The following is a 17,643-nucleotide window of genomic DNA, read 5'->3' as shown; positions in this document are numbered from 1 at the left end:
CACACACTCACACACACACACACACACACACACACACATGTGTTCATAATAGAGGGAGGTGTCTATGGATTAGACCTGATTACATTCTCACACACTCATTCATTCCACTGTCTGGAGCTCGCTTGATCTTGTTGCAACCTGCGTGACCTTCAGTAGATTTCCACTTCACGTGCCTGGAGCTGACGGTCACATCTTTGTGATTTAACCCCTTCCTTAACCGCACAGTAAAGGTTTTCCTCAATGCATTGAATCAAATTCTGATTTAAATCGTTAGGATTATTCTGTGCACACTGGAAATCTCATTTCGGTTGCGTAAGAAATCATTCAAGTCGTTCTTTGATGGATTCCTGGAGATTTGGATTCGATTTAAAAATGCAGCATTGCTCCACCTGCAACACCTTTACATAACCGGCGGAAACTCCTCTATCACCAGATTAACACATACGGCTTTGTTTGTAAACATTAAGATGAAGCACGGCTTGCATTTACTTGCTTCCCCAGAGCTGAAGCAGATTTACACCGACCAGAATCTGAGGCAAACTGCTGTTCTCATTAACGGCACTAATTGCCTAATCAGGTAATTAGCACTCGTGTAAATCACATTTGTGTATATTGTGTTCACAGATTAGAATACTCCCAAACTCACTGCTAACTCTTTTAACTAGAACTAACTAGGAAAGTTGGGTGGTATCAGCTTATGCAAATGTGCATGTACATTTTTAAAACTGATGTTTTTGGCAGTACGGATATAAAGAAGCACGATACTCACACAAACATGGCAATGCCAGTGTTGGCCATGGCATAGGAAAGTCCCAGGATTCCACTTCCCATGATGGCATTGCCCAAGTTAAACACCGACATCCCGAACGATGCTGAACCAGGGCTCTGAAAAACAGGAACAGTGATATTTATGTGTGTGAAACGGTAGTATCTGATGAAACCTCTCAGACCAGATCAACCACTTACATATTCAGCTTCGTATTTCTTCTTGCCCAGTTGATGATCAGAGAGGAAGTTCTGACTTTCTGCGTCCACATCGGTATATTGCATTCTGTAAGCACATCAGTGCATTAGATCAGCATAAGGGAAGGTTTATTAACTAATAGTGACTCGTCTCCAGGTCAAATGAAGCAAGTTTTACCCATTGAGGGGAACTTTGGTGGGACAGTGCTGATAACTCGTGTACTCGTTGCTGTTGGAAATGCTGCTGTCTATGTCTGGATCGACGTTAAAGCGACTCATCTTTGTGTTTGCAGGGGCTTTGATCATTCTGTAATGCAAAAAAAAGGTTTATACAAAAATATGCAAACATTTTACCTAAAGTTTGCCAATTATTATTATTACTGAAACATCTAAAACCACACCTTCATTGTAGTCTAATGATTATTTGGGTGTTCTTGTTTCAAAATCAGAAATAACCAAAGTGGTTATTTGACAGTCGGTTGCATGGGTGTTAATGCGGTTTAGAAAATGCATGTCCATGCATTGCTCAGCGGAGCCGCGCCTCAGCTCAGCAAATGGGCATCAGGTCATGTGACCCAAAATATGACGTCATCGAATGTTTATTTTTTTATATTCTAAGCACTTTAAAATGTCCAGTTTTCTTGATGTGATTATTTAAAGGTTACCTAACGTTATTTAAAGGCTACTAATAGTGACCCGTCTAGGTCAAATGAAGCAAGTTTTACCCATTGAGGGGAACTTTGGGGGGCATGTACTGGTTGCTGTTGGAACTGCTGCAGTCCATGTCTGGAGCACGGTCAAAACGACTCGTCTTTGTGTTTGCAGGGGTTTTGTTCATTCTGTAATATAAAACAATGGAATATTCTTCTTATTGTGCAAGGATTTAGGTTTTGCTTATCCATTGAGGAGAAAAAAATTGGCTATTTTTAGGGACATACACACCCACGAGCCTTCAATTTGGTGTTTTGTGTAAGAAATGATCTTGTAATTGGTTTGACTGATACAGTTTTAGCAACATTCACACTTTTCTGTACAGCTGATAAAGGAGGGTCTCTTATTTCTGACATCCCTGTCGTCTGTACTTGAGTTTTAATCGAAGTTAAAGTTTTATCTGCTTAATCTTAATTATGTTTTTATTTCATTATGTGTTACTGTCTCTCTCTCTCTCTCTCTCTCTCTCTCTATCATGTATTAGTGTTATACTCTGTGAAGCACAACTCCTGTATATATATATAAAATGAAATGAAACAGCATTACAGAAACATCTTTACATAACAGGAAACAATGGTGCACAGGAAAACTATTTAAAATATTATTTAAATGAGATACTCGATCGAAGTTCCTCAAGCGAGAAACCCTTGCCTAAACATGCATTTGACCTCAAATTTGCTAATTATAATTTTTACCGAAACATTTCAATTGTAGTCTAAAGATTTAGTTATTATTATTTCAAAAAGCAGAAATGGTAAACCATTCTCATAAGGTTTATTTGACAGTCGATCGCGTGTAACGTTACACAGAAATCTGCTGTTTGCAGACGTCACGTGACCAGCCAAGAGCTGGGTGGAAAATTACAACCGGCAGCGACAACACCGACGTCTCATCAGTCTATATTTACATATTCGGAACAAAACCATTAGACATAACCTATTAAGGCTATTTTTTCTAGTCGGGTGACTATTTCAACCTGTCTAAACGGATACTGGTGACCATTTTAGACCGTCATCAGTATAAAATTTCCCTTTAAATTCTCAAACCACATGAATAATTTTATTAGATCAAATAATAATGATAATTTTGGTAAATTAGAATGAGGAAAAATGTGTGTGAAGCAGACGCCCGTGTGTTTATCAACAACCCCCGGACAAATCAAACAACAAAGGCAATAAAACCCATTAAATCATGTGACGTTAGCTAATTTAATACAGGCTATCCAGCCTTTGACAGCCAAACTATTTAATATTATTATATTATATTATATTTAAGATCATTAGAGTGTGTTTGAACGGTGATGATGATGAAACACGAGTCACAAAACAGATAAAAACGATCAAATAAACGCGATTACAGTGTGTTCAGGTTACAAAAATTAATAAATATATTAATAAAAAGGTCAGGGAATCATCTAATACATCAAAAAACTTGAAAACGGGATGAGATCTTACCTCAAGAATAATAATAATAATAATAATAATAAAAAATGAGAAATCCGTTTGTTCAGCTCCGGTATGAATGGAAAAAATATCACCAAACCCTCCCAATAGTGAAGAATGTTCCAGTGATCAATTACTACGTGATAGATAACAAATAAATACCCTAAGATTGATCAAGTACATTAAGCATGCACTGCAATACTTATAAACCCTACAATCGGTAATATTAATAATAATGTAGAAGATAAACGGAGATGTCCTCTGGGCGCGTCTGGTATCACAGTCTGATGCTGCTGAGATGGTTTATATTCGCCGGGCGCATTGCATCAGCCGGAGGACACTGGGGTGGAGCCTCTCAAGCGATTGTGTACAAACAGACCCGCAGTGACCCAGACGAGGAGTGCCTCTCATTCCCAGCCTCATGAAGGCGTTCACCTCCTTCATCCTGCTCATAGGAAATCAAATAAACAGATGCAACCTTTAATATCACAGCTGCGTCTGTGTCTCACAGCACTGAGAGCAAATGGAAACATTTTCCTGAGCTAAAGATCTCACATTACAGGCACAGTATTCTCTAATGTCTCATCCAGAGTTTCACAAATAAAGGGACATTTTAATAATCATAAGAACCTTTTGTGCATTTTTTAAAAATAAAGGTTCTTTATTTGCATCAGTTCACTGAAAGGTTCTTTGTGGAACAAAAAACGGTTCTTCTATGGCATCACTGTGAAAACTCCCTTTTGGATCCTTCATTTTTAAGAGTATATGGATGTTAAACACCAGAGATGCCAATTTTTGAGAAAATCGCCTTTAAAGTTGTTCAAATGAAGTTCTTAGCAATGCATATTACTAATCAAATTGTAAGTTTTGATATATTTACGGTAGGAGATTTACAAAATATCTTCATGGAACATGATCTTTACTCAATATCCTAATGTTTTTTGTCATAAAATAAAAATGTATAATTTTGACCCATACAATGTATTTTTGGCTATCGCTACAAATATACCCCAGCGACTTAACACTGCCTTTGTGCTCCAGACTCACAAATGATCTGAGCTGCTGGGCACATTCATTTTTATCTCTAAACGCTAACTGGTCGTCAACCATTGATTTAGAAGAAACATCTGAGAAAGAAATGTAGAACTAAAAACTTTAAGGTTACTTAAGATCAACATCTAAACAATAACATATTGTTCTGTGGTAAAGGAGAATATCTAGGGTTTGTGACGAACAATTTGACTACAGAGGAACCACAGGTATAGACCACAACCCACCCTGTGACATATTTCAAGCGAGGAAAGGTTATTTGCACAGAGTTTGCCTTTTATAGCTCAGGAGAGGTAGCTAACAAAGTAATAATGCATGAATTAACAATCACCTTTGTCTCAGAAGTTCCTCCTAAACAGACCTAAATGAGTCAGTTGTGAGTTTACTGCTTCTCATTTGTGTCTGCTGAGAAAGATGTTAAAGTCAATGACTTTTCCATGAGAGTGGATCATGCGACCACATGACTATGAGAGGAGCCGTGAGGAACAAAAGGAGGAATTTTGCAAAAAGAGGAACTTCTGATATGACGTTAGACACAAGTGACAGATTAAACGAGTCGGGAACGAGTGCGGCCCCACGCTCGGCTTTGGGTCACGCCACACAAGGGCAGTGAGTTGAGTTTGTTGTTACTTTCGCTCCTAGCATAACTTGAACGAATCACTCGCCTGACCACCTTCGCACAGAAGTTCTTCGTCACCCCCCGATCGGCTAAATCCCCCAGTGGAAGTGAAGCAGGGCATTACGGGACTCCGGTCTATGGTGATTTACCCTCGGATTAAAGGCCACTGCAGCCTCTGAGTTTGAGTTCACAAAAGAACACGGATGCTGGAATGTCTGACCTATTGAAACAGGGGCCCCAGGCGGGGCCCTGACTCCATAGGTAAGACTGGATCAACAAAAGCATTTTTCTGTCTCCACACTGTGTGAAAAACGTGCGGAAGAAGTCCCAGCTCTGCCTTTGAAACTATAGTAGCATCCATCGAGAAATGACACGGGGGGTGGGACCATCATCCATTGGAAATATCTTGATTTCTGAAGGAACATGTAGTTGCATAATGTTCTTCTGTGCCATATTTTAATGAATAAATGATTCACCTACCAATTCAATGGAAATATCTTGATTTCTGAAGGAACTGTTTCTGAAATGTAGTTGCATAATGCTCTTTTGTCTGACTGAATTTCTTCAGTGGAAAACAGTAGATATCTTAGAAGATATTTATATTTTTTAAAAATAAGTGTTGATGACATGAATTTTAAGTTTTAGGGGAAATATCACTGTAAGAGAAATTTAACGTTACCAAAATGTTCTTTTGCATATCATCTTTCATTTTTCCAGCAGAGTTTCAGAACATCCTGGAAAGTCTCCTGCAAACTTGAGATGGGCAACAATGTTTTGTTTCTGGAAATCAGTGCTTTTTTTCTGTGATAACCTCCCATGAACACTGTTTTGTCAGTGTTTTACTTTATGGCGTTATCATGTGTCTGGATATCTTAATCAGTGCAGATCTTTCACTGTCAGCCTATGGTTCTGTGTCACTTGTTTGAGGTTTTTACAGTTTACCCTCACACCGATCTGTGCAGGACGTCTCGTCCCAGGGAGAGGTGTAGTGGTGCTGAATTTCTTCCTTTGGTAAATTATCCGCCTGACTGTGGACTAAAGGAGGCCCAAGAATATAGAAATCCTTCTGCAAACCCTTCCAGTCTTCTGAACTGGTTCACCTCTTCTTCTAAGTACTTGGATCACAGTGAATTTAGCTGAAAAAAGCAGGTAACCCAAATGTTTAGTGTGTGAAAGGGCAAAGTAAACCCAAGGCTTTTTCTGAGATGCAGCTGGTCTTTACAGTAAATTAAACGTTGTTCTGTAAATACTCGAGTGAGGGTCTGTTTACTCATTAGTTTAGGTAGGTTTGTGGTTGATTTCTTTAATTAAACTGGCCCAAATTAACCTTTTTACCATCCTTTCAAATCATCAGTTAAATTACAGAGTTGATTTCTTCCTGTAAATGCTACACTCTTAAAAATAAAGGTTCTTTATTGGCATTGAGAACGTTTTTACATCCATGGAAACTCTACATTCCACAAAAGGTTCTTTATAATGGAAAAGGGTTCTTTAGGTTTTTAAAATGTTATTCACACCAAGAAAAATGGCTATTTTGAGATCTTTTCACTGAAAGGGTTTTTCGGGGAACAAAAAAAGGTTCTTCCTTGCCTAAATCTCCATTTTGGAACTTTTATTTTTTAAGAGTGCATGTAAACTGTCATTTAACACTTCACATTTTAACTCGTATTTTTAGTTCTATTGCTGTTTAGGAATAATAGTAACCACTTCATCTCACCATGACTGGGTGGACCATTTCTGTATACCAAATAGGTATCATTGACATGTAAATGTGAGTAGTCATATGTAAATTTCGTAACCAGATGTTTTTGCATCTTAGTTACAATAGACCTTCAGTTTTTAAGACTTAAAGCTATATTACATTTTAATATATATATATATATATATTGATCTAAAATCAAGTCACTGTAAAAATAATGTTGCTTCAACTTAAAAAGTAAACATTCATGCTGCCTTAAAATTAATTGAACATTTTAATTAAGGTTAATGAACTTGAAATGTGAAGGCGTGACCAATTGGAAAAACCAGGAAAGTTACTGTACACTGCAAAAAAAGTGGCAATCTGCAATTGTTAACTTAATGATCTGTTGATTTAACCCATAAAAATATTTAGGTTGGTTCAGTGATGTTAAATTGTATTTTTGACTTTAATAAAACCAGTTAATTTAGATTTAACATTTTTAAATTACCAATGTTTTTTTTTTTTCAGAGTAACACTGAACTTCAAGTTGTAATAGCTAATTGTAACAATTATATTTAATGGTATACAATCCTAATTCCATTTTCAACCTTCAACATCTTTTGTACTAGTCTGCTTCGAATTTCTTCCACTTCTGAACCCGACTGCACAGTTGAAATTAATAGAAAATTCAAATGTTAAGAAGAAGAAAAAGACAAGAAAGTTCTGGAGAATGTCTGTGGATTTCTTGATGTTGGGATCATGGTGGTCCGTGAGAGAGAAGACATCCCGCCGGTCTCCCGCAGAGGGGGGCAGAGGTCGGCTCATCTTCCCCCGGCTCCTGGCTCATTCTTATATAATCATTTTATCTCCTCGTATTAAACAAACAGCCGCCCGCTGTCCGCACTCATGGGAACCTGCCGAGAGAGCTTACGTTATGCACATCACTTCAGCAGCATAATGTCCACCTGCCATTGCTCATAACAGACCCTGCTCAGGCCATTTTGGTACTTTATGAAATAAAATACAATTTATGATGTGTGACTATGTAAATGATATAATACTGACACAGAAAATCCTGAAGGATGCTTGAGAAAGAAAATAAAAAGTAGGCCATGGGGACGTTATGCCAGGAAGATGATGGTGCACATGTCCTCTTTCTCATGGACTATCATCACTTCTGTCTGTGTTATCGTGTTTCCAATGTGTACAGCTGTGGCGGGAAGCTTCAGTGTGTTTATAGCAGAGTTACCAGACCGGAAAACAAACGCTCTTGACACAGACAGGAAGTGAAATGCATACACTCGTGTATACATGTGAAAGCGTGCAAATACGCAGAGGAGCTCAATGCATTTCACTGACACTGATTGCTCTATAGATGTGCCTGCGTGTGCGTTTCTGAGCACCTGCAAGCCAAGTTCTATGCCGAGTGTCACAGCAAGATGAGATTTGGGATATATTTAGGTCATTGGGTTGTAAGGTTAGCAGAGATACAGTTTAACATCTGCGATGCTTACAATCACATCATCAGCATCTGTGACAGTATACATTTTAATTCCCTCTTGGAAAGATAAACCAGCTTGAATTTCCATGCTGGTCCAGGTCGGTTGATGCTGGTTTAACTGGTGGATTAAATAAAATGCAAAGTCATATCAGCAACACCAAGGTCATGGGTTCGATTCCCATGGAATACAATGACTGTGTATCTTGAATGCAAAACAAGTTGCTTCAGATTAAAGCTTCTGCCAAATGTAAATGAAAACCTTTTAGGAGGGTTTAAGGTCAAAACAGTTGTGAGGGAGAGTATTTGGAGAATGGATGATGTTCAGATCGTGTACTGCATGTTCTACAATGGTTCTAGTCAGGATTAATATAATCAACTAAACTATTAAAAACATATTTTTTAATTGAAATAAAGTAGAATCAATATAAAATCTACATATTGGATGAAAAACAAACAAAAAAATTAGAAATGCTGCCTTGGCTATGAACTGAAATAAGTTTAAGTTGAATAAATTACTTTAGTTTTAGTGTTTAATTAACTGGAAATAATTAAAAACTTACACTAAAGCTTGAAATAAAAACAAAACATAAGTATTAATATTTATAAAAGAACAAATACTAATAAAAATGACAACTAGGCACATTGCAAAATCACTCAAATTAAAAAATATATATATAAAAAATAAGAGCAAAAAAATTATATTAGTATATTAATTGAATATTATTTGAAATAAAGCTGTAATATAAATATTAGATATAACTGAACTAAGTTGAAGCACTGGAGATAAATAAAAGCTACAAATAAAATTAAAATAAATTAAACCTAAATAGTTATATTTAATGCTATTTCAAAATATGAATAAAAAAATGATATACTGGCCCTAAAGTACATCACCATCAACATGGCCAGGTTGTAACCACAATGAACCGTGACATAAGTCAAGGGAATTTTCCAGATGAACAGCAGAAATTAGGCGGTGTGAGCGGGGAGGAATACGGGCATCTTTTGATATGAAGCTTTGGGTCTGTAATCCGCTTACAGCTGAAAAAGCTCTGAATTCCTGGACCTGCAGGAGAAGCTGAGATGAACCTGTAAACGGCATCAAGACTTTATACTAATATTGTAAAAGACAACCCAGATCTGAAGCATATGAACCCGCTGACTTCTAGCGTTAGTGTCGGGCTAGTGGTGGGGGAGCGGGATTACAGTGAGTCTCCTGGATAAACTGTTCTCACCGGCACTGCACCCTGTACATGCAGCACTGCCACAACCGCCAAGAGCAGAGATGTCCTCTGTGCCATCATAAAATCCTGCTGTGTTATGATTGTATAACAGGGATCGAGTGTGATTTAATCTCCATGCCAAGCATATTCCCTTAAAGGAACACTCCACTATTTTTTGAAAATAGGCTCATTTTCCAACTCCCCTAGAGTTAAACAGTTGAGTTTTACCGTTTTCAAATCCATTCAGCCGATCTCCGGGTCTGGCGGTAGCACTTTTAGCTTAGCTTAGCATAGATCATTGAATCTGATTAGACCGTTAGCATCTCGCTCAAAAATGACCAAAGAGTTTCGATATTTTTCCTATTTACAACTTGACTCTTCTGTAGTTACATCGTGCACTAAGACTGACAGAAAATTAAAAGTTGCCTCATAGGAACTGGCTAGGAACTATACTCTCATTCCGGCGTAATAATCAAGGAACTTTGCTGCCGTACCATGTGTGCAGCAGGCGCAATGACATTATGGTACGGTAGCAAAGTTCCTTGATTATTACGCCGGAATGAGAGTATAGTTCCTAGCCATATCAGCCTAGAAAATCGCAACTTTTAATTTTCTGTCAGTCTTAGTGCACGATGTAACTACAGAAGAGTCATTAAATAGGAAAAATATAGAAACTCTTTGGTCATTTTTGAACGAGATGCTAACGGTCTAATCAGATTCAATGATCTATGCTAAGCTAAGCTAAAAGTGCTACTGCCAGACCCGGAGATTGGCTGAATGGATTCAAAAACGGTAAAACTCAACTGTTTAACTCTAGGAAAGTTGGAAAATGAGCCTATTTTCAAAAATAGTGGAGTGTTCCTTTAATTCCCACAGAAAATACAGTCTGAATGTTGTTATAAAACTGCAGCTCTGTGGTATGTTATACTTCTGTCGGTATGGTTCACAAAGGCAAATAACTCAAATAACAACGCTCTTACAATTTCCTGTGCAGGAACATCAGGAAGGAAGTGGTGCCCTCAGACAGGAAGAACAACACATGCCAGAGCTCTGTGTTGTCATTACATCATATTATTGACCAAGCAATGCTGTACAGTTTATTCCATTCCCGCTCTGCTCATCGAAACGGTCAGTCAATGAGCTAAAAATGAGTTTGAACTGTAGAGTGGAGCGTAAGGTTCATTCTGAGGGGACTAATCTCTTTTCTGACTTTTCATTTGGTTCATTTCCTACTATTGAATAAAAATGAGATCAATTGGTTAAACAGTAATGTGATTGCAAGGAGAACAGTTGGAAAGTTTTGCTTAATTCTCCTAAAATGTAAAGGCAGATATATATTTTCTTGTCAAAAGACTCATTTATAGTGGGTGAATTAATTTTTTTTTTAAATAAATAATATTTAAATTAAAATGTATTCGAATGGAACATTTCATCATAAATAGAATTCCAAAACAGTTATCGAAAAAAGTGCAAAATAATTATTGAACAAGCTAAAGGTGCCATTGGTGAGATAAAACTGCCTAAAAAGATATAAACACTAATACAGCTTATTTAAATTAAAATGAAGAAGAGAGGAGCATGAGGGAGCAGAATATCAAGACTTGAAGGTGGAAAACCATCCAAAACATAGCAACTGCATAACATTGAACCTCCCTGAACACCTTTGCATAATGCTAGCGACTTCTTTTTTCTAAAACATCTAGCTATTTTCGCCTGAGGTATTCCAAGAGAAACATTTGAGAACACCCTGTATGCAGTTCAGTGAGATTTATCAAAGTAGCAACCATGTATTTTCCAATAGCTGCTTTTATCAAAAACTGTTTGTTTCGATCAGGAAGGTCAAAACAAGACGGGCGTCATCGGCTAGTAAACGTGACATCTTAATGACCCAGGTGCTGCACACACAGATAAAAAAGAGCTGTGTTTCATTTTCATCCGAATCACATGACAGCACAGCTCAGCCTGTCCCACCCTTCCTCATGCATTTGGGAAATTTCCATTCCCTGCTTTGCTTTTCTCAAGGTTAAGGTCACAGCGTTCTGCCGAGCATCATTCTGCCTCTTTATGTTTTTATAATTCAATGATCACCCACGGTCTGAAAGCAGACACAATGTTACTATCCTGTTACCTACGTAAATGTAAGAAAAGCACCACACTGGGTCACACTTAAGCCTATTATACAGGACTGTGGATTAACTGTCTCTCTCTTCCTGTTAAATGAGGCCAAAGACATGAACGCCTTGATCAGATGCTTACTGTGACATTAAGTGACGGCTTGATCAGGATTCATCTCGCAAACGCATTCTGGGAATCTGAACAGAGACGGCAGGTTTAAAGGAACAGTTCACCTAAAACGAGCATCCTGTCATACTCAACCTCATGATGAAACACAAAAGCACACATTGATCTTCTCCATGCAGGGAAAGAATATACAAAAAACACCATGAGATTTGGAGAAATGTAGCATTGCATCACTTGCTCACCAATGGATGCTCTGCAGTGAATGGGTGCCGTCAGAATGAGAGTACAAACAGCTGATTAAGATAAACCAATAGACAGAGGAGTAGTTTTTTTTAGCTGGAAGCGACAGTTAAAAACATCTTAATAATGGATTTGTTTCTTACAAACACACAGCTTTTGGCTTCACAAGACACTAACTGATGGACTGGAGAGGTGTGGATTACTTGTGGATTATTGTGATGTTTTTATCAGCTGTTTGGGCTCTCATTCTGACGGCACCCATTCACTGCAGAGCATCCATTGCTAAGCAAGTGATGCAATGCTACATTTCTCCAAATCTGATGAAGAAACAAACTCCTCTACATCTTGGATGATCTGAGGGTGAGCACATTTTCAGCAAATTGTAATTTTTGGGTGAACTACTTCTGTTTTCAGTAGGAATTCCCTGTATTTCAAGTCTTCTGATGCAATATAATAGTTATGTCTGAGGAATATAGACAAATTTAAACTCTTATTCACTAAATTTCATGTGCATTTTTGCTCATTCAAAACTGTGTGTTGGAGCCACTGACGTCAAACTTGGTGTAACGTGTTTTACAAAGGCAAGGTCAATCATGCAGACAGTTGCTACTTTTATGGTACTTTTATCGTGATTTATTGGCCTTTTTTGGAGCTCGACAAACATATAAAAAACATGAATAAGAGTAAATGACCATTTTCAATTTAGTATAAATTTAGTCTTCTTTTATGTGCCTTTTTTTCTCTCTCCATATTTTCCAATATTAATAATGATAATAATAAAGTCTGATTACATTTTGATATTATCTTTAAACTACGTACACCATTGTCCACAACCATAAAATGTTTCTACCAATTTTCAATAAGAGATTATTTACTTAATTAAAGACAATTTTCTGTCCTGGAACAGAACACCATGACTGTTGGTCTCCACCAGCAGAAAAGCCAACATAACCACACACTTGATCATTTACAGAGTAATACAGAGTAGTACATTGTGTTCCTCCACATTAACCGCAAACCCAAACAAATATTACACTCAGTACAGAGGCATTTATGAATGTGACGTTGGTTATATTGTGATTTACTGCTGAACCAGCGAGCAGAAGAAGAGTTTGTGTGTATTTCAGAAAGATGCAGTAATTTTGCGCTGGACTGTTAGATGTTTGATTGATGCGTTTCATGCACGGGTGCCAAGTGAGGCGTTTAACCCTCTAGCTCAGGTGTGAGTTACTGACACGGTCATCTAATCAAAGGTTAGAAATCCAGAAAAGAAACTCAGAGAGGTGTATAATCATTGCATAGCAACGCTATGGCAACCAGAAAACTATATAGGCCACGTTCACACCACTTTTATATTAACTTCAGTCTGTTGCTATGGTCACGGCTAACACAAAAAAAGGATTGGCTTCGGTTACTCACTCATTTGTGAACGGGCCTTTTGAGAGTCACCTGTTAATAAAGTCAGCAGAAAATGAAGATTTACCATGTTTTCTAAATGCATATTATAGATCTCATTGTAAATGATTCATAAGTCCCAAACAGTGTGTGAACATATCTATATATACAGCATTGATGAGTTTACTTTATTGTGAACAACCAAGAAATCCGTTGAATAGAGTCCCAGTGTCACAACTTCCACTAATGTTTTTTCAAAGTTATATAAATGTTAGGACAAAACATTAATGTTTATGGAATGTTCTTATCACTTTATTGACATTTGAAATACATTCTCATAATGTTGAGAGAAAACGTTCCTAGAAAATGTCCTTATGATTTCATTTGTACTTTATGAATGTTCTAGAAACGTTTTTGAAACCTTTCAACAATGTTCTAAACACAACAAGAAAAATGGACATTCTAGAGTTCTTAAAATATTAAAAATAAACGTTCAAATAACGTTGTGGGTGAAAAAGTTAGTAGAACGCTGCAAGAAACGTTGATATAATCCCGACAACAAAATTGGACATTTCAACGTTTTAGAAACATTTCAAAACAATGTTCCTACAACGTTTTTATAACCTAAATTTGTTACCTGGGATGCAACTACACCAACAAATACAAATACTTTGTGGCTCAAAGACAGAGAGAGCAGATGCATGTTAAAACAAATGACTGAAATGAGGTGTTCAGCTTCATTCAAAAGCTCCCGAGTCAAGCTTTCTACGTGACCTGTGCTGTTAGGTGAAGCATTGTTTGTGTAAGCTTGAAAGCATTCGCCACTGAGAACAGAGTTACGTATCTGGAAACCTGAGGGTGTGTCTGAGAGAGCATGAGAGCGCAAGCTTCCTTCAAAATCACCTTAGCCATCGTGATCAAAGGTTGATTTATGGTGCGTATGTGTATTCATACTTGTTGAGAGATTTTCTTTTGCTTCAAGATGCAGGTTTTACATTGGACTTCAAGTGGTGACACAACACAGTACCACCACTATCATGAAAAAGTAAATAAAATTGCCCTACAAGTTAAACATTGAAGTTTATTATTATCACCATGAACCACATAGACCAAACAACATGCACAATTATAAACATGATATTGGCTGAACTGGAAAACCGACAGTTTTGTTTTCTAAATGTCTCTTGAATCTCCACACCGATCCTCTCTGCGAGTGTTTATTTAATGTAGTCTGGGTCATTTTAGTTTGCTTGTGTTCACATGTTCCACTGACAAGCCCTGTCAAACGAGGGAACACAATCCTTAAATGACCTCATTGGCCTCTCTCTGGATGTTTAACACTACACCAACAGCAGAATCCCTGGGGATTGAGATTTTGGGGTCATTTGTGCTGTAACTCCAGCTTTCAGAGTAATGTGGCACTGCCTGCTACAATGACTCATCAAACACCTTTAGCATAATTAAAGCACAACTCACTCACTGCAGGCTCATCACACTATAGACCAAAACTCACTGACACCATTCTAGAGTGTTCTGATGAGTGCAAAGGCATTTAAATGGCATCTTTACCAGCCAAGATAAGGCTGCTGTGCCTGCTCAAAATTCAATGTAAAGATGTAATGATATACCTACTTAGGGCTTACTTTTGCCAAATTTACATGGCCATGATTCTTGGGTGTTGCCAGGGCATTGCTATGTAGCTGCTAAGGTGTTCTAATGGTGTCTTAACATAGTCAAGTTAAGGCTGCTCTGTGCCTGCTCAGAATTCAGTATCAAGACACAATGCCGCACAAAAGCCAGACTATGCCTGCTTAGGATTTACTTTTGCCAAATTTACACGCAAAGGCAGCACAGAGGTGCTTCTTAAGTGGCATTTACACAAAGTATCTTTACACAGCCAAGTTAAGGCTGCTCTGTGCCTGCTCAAAATTCTGTGTCAAGACACACTGGCATATAAAAGCCAGATTAAATTGTGCCTGCTCTGACCCACCTCAGCCCCAGTTTTTAATATCATTTTTGTGTAAATGCATCTATGCCACCTCTGAGCAGCATTAAACAGTCTGTGTAAAGACACCTAAATGCACTTCAGAAATGTTTCTGTGCCACCTTTGCAGTGCTTAGTAACACTGACTGTTTCATGCAGCTCAGAGGTGCCATTTATGCAGTGTAAACTTGTGTTACTTGTGGTTGCCTGGTCGCCAAGCCAAAAGAGCTCTAGATTTGGTTCGCGTCCCTCTTCAGTGTTCGTCTATGGGATTTATAGCAATGATTCATGTCTAGCACCCAAAGGTTGTTACGTACCAAACCCTGATATGAGCAACATTCCACTAGTTCATTCCACTTGAGAAAAACATTGTCTAATAAAAATGCTAACAGACAGGTGTGGTTATATTTTTATCGAGCGTCACCTCAAGGCATCTTATGTTCCTTACAGGCCTCAGCGTTTCATTTATGATAATTATCGAATGATTAAAGTATTGTGTGAACATAACAGGTGAAGGATGTCTTTTTCAGGTCATATAAAGTGAATGTTTTCTCAGGGCTGGGTGCAGCCTCTGTTTTTACAGGACTTAACAAACAAAGCACTCTTAATTGCTACTTCTAAACATGAATCTGCCTTAAACGCACAGTTTTCCTTCCTGCGTTGACATGTCATTTTGAAAGGGCATTGGTTATATCCATTACTGATGCTTGTATGGACAAGTTTGCATAATGTTCTTGAGGAATGGTCCCGAGATTTCCCCGTTTTGGTTCTAGAGAATATTTAATCGGTTGCAATGCATTTGTGTGTGTGCATTATGAGTCAGCAAAATCTCAGAACTTGTTTCTATGGGCGCTGTAATGCTGACTGTACACAGCTTTGATGCGGAGACATCAGAAATGCACAGGGAACTGTTGTTCAGGTTTTGCTTTAACAGAGCATCTTTTCTCGGATGAAGTGTTGTCTTATTTCTCTATACACCAGTATGGCTGCTTACAAAGATGACAGGCTGGTGTTGTTGACTTTATTTGATCCCCAGACAATCTACAGTCACATAAAAGACATAAAAACATACTACAAGACATTCTTTTCATTATTAGAACTTTCTTGCTTGCATTCTCTGCCATCTGGCTAATGTTGAGCTTTTATTTCCTCATGCCAACACACATACCAACAAACCAAACAGACACTCCTTTACAATTTTAGCTGTATCATTCTGCATTCTCGCCTCAGATCTCACAGGTTTATTGTGCAATGTGCGCTGAATGTGTTTATTGTGCAATGTGTGCCGTGTACCAGGATTAACAAATCTCATTGCCATGACTTATTGTTTGGTAAATCAATTGTAAAGTTATTTCATTACATGCATGTAAAGAAAACTATGAAATTATAAAAAATTATGTAGTTTTCTGCAATTTCATTGTGAAAATTCTTTAAATATTTTAAATAAAACTATATGTTTTAATAAATAGATAGTTTATATACATATATATACAGTATAAAACAATGTCATATTAATTTATATTCATTATGAATGATTTAATCCAGGGTAATTAAACTAAAACCATACAAAATATTTTCATTATTTGAAATAAATGAAACGTTAACCAAAATAAAATATTACAATAAAAAATATTGATAAATTATAATAGTATTCAACTATACTACTACTAAAATAACACTGATTAAACCTGATACTATTAAATGTCAACATTCGCAACCCATTTTACTTCCGTAATCACATATGAAAATGACAATTGAGTGGATGCTCAGAAATGTTTTTTACATTTTGATGAAAAATTATGAATACAGACATTTGTTTTTCTTTGGAACGTGTATAAAGAAAGTGTTAACAATAAGGTTACAACTGTTAACGTTAGTTATATGAATTAACAATGAAAAATACTTTTAATTTAGAATTTATTAATCTTAGTTAATGTTAATTTCAACATTTACTAATACATTATAAGAAAAAAATAAAAAGTGAATTTACATGAATTAACACTTGTATTTTTATTAACTACCCACATGACAAAAAAATATATTTTTAAATATATTTAAAATAAATATAATTATATTTCAAAATATACAAAAAAGGGCCAAAATATATTTATATTTGCTAAAATATGTTTCAAAATATATTTATTTAGGCAATTTTTTTGTATAATTTAGAAAATATTTTTAAAAAATATTTTTAAAAGCGTTTAAAAATTAATTTTGCCCTCCATATACATTCAGTCCGAGAAAATATGCTCACATGTCACATTTAAGGAAAAACTTTATTTGTTGTCTATAACACAAGTGAACATATAAAAAAAAAATTCAACATTAATGAATTGGAAATACATTTTGAAATATAGTTTGATATATGAAGGTTGCAACTAAATATTTTCAATTTTAAAAATATATTTCTTTTAACTTCAATCTTTACAACATATATTTAAAATATATTTTGGCTAGAAAAAAAAATTGCCGTATGGGTCTCGTTAACAAAAAACAACAAAAAAACAAAACCGAATAATGCAGTTAGATTGATATTACTTGGAATGCGCAATAAAAAAAAAACGTGATTACTGAAAAAAAAATTAATAAAAAT

General features: G+C 36.6%; 1 protein-coding gene across 8 annotated transcripts in view; it reads right to left on the bottom strand.

Moving 5' to 3' along the window:
• Positions 1 to 3,417, bottom strand: part of slc38a2 (solute carrier family 38 member 2) — a 14,406-nt gene extending 10,989 nt beyond the window's left edge. For 2 of the 8 annotated variants that reach the window (XM_016279261.1, XM_016279265.1), the window contains exons 1-2: positions 3,129 to 3,417; positions 1,689 to 1,802 (exon numbers count right to left, since the gene is read on the bottom strand). In XM_016279261.1, coding sequence (XP_016134747.1) covers positions 1,689 to 1,801 — 113 coding nt within the window. In that variant the 5' untranslated portion in view covers position 1,802; positions 3,129 to 3,417. Of the gene's footprint in view, positions 1 to 769; positions 886 to 966; positions 1,052 to 1,141; positions 1,271 to 1,364; positions 1,662 to 1,688; positions 2,023 to 3,128 lie in introns of those variants that run through there. The other 6 variants (XM_016279264.1, XM_016279269.1, XM_016279259.1 and 3 more) reach the window with 6 other exon arrangements.
• Between the last annotated feature and the right edge of the window lie 14,226 nt (positions 3,418 to 17,643).

This window comes from Sinocyclocheilus grahami, unplaced genomic scaffold (genome assembly GCF_001515645.1).
Source record: "Sinocyclocheilus grahami isolate Dianchi unplaced genomic scaffold, SAMN03320097.WGS_v1.1 scaffold129.1, whole genome shotgun sequence".
Classification (NCBI taxonomy): domain Eukaryota; kingdom Metazoa; phylum Chordata; class Actinopteri; order Cypriniformes; family Cyprinidae; genus Sinocyclocheilus; species Sinocyclocheilus grahami.
This window is presented reverse-complemented; position numbering and strand designations above follow the sequence as displayed.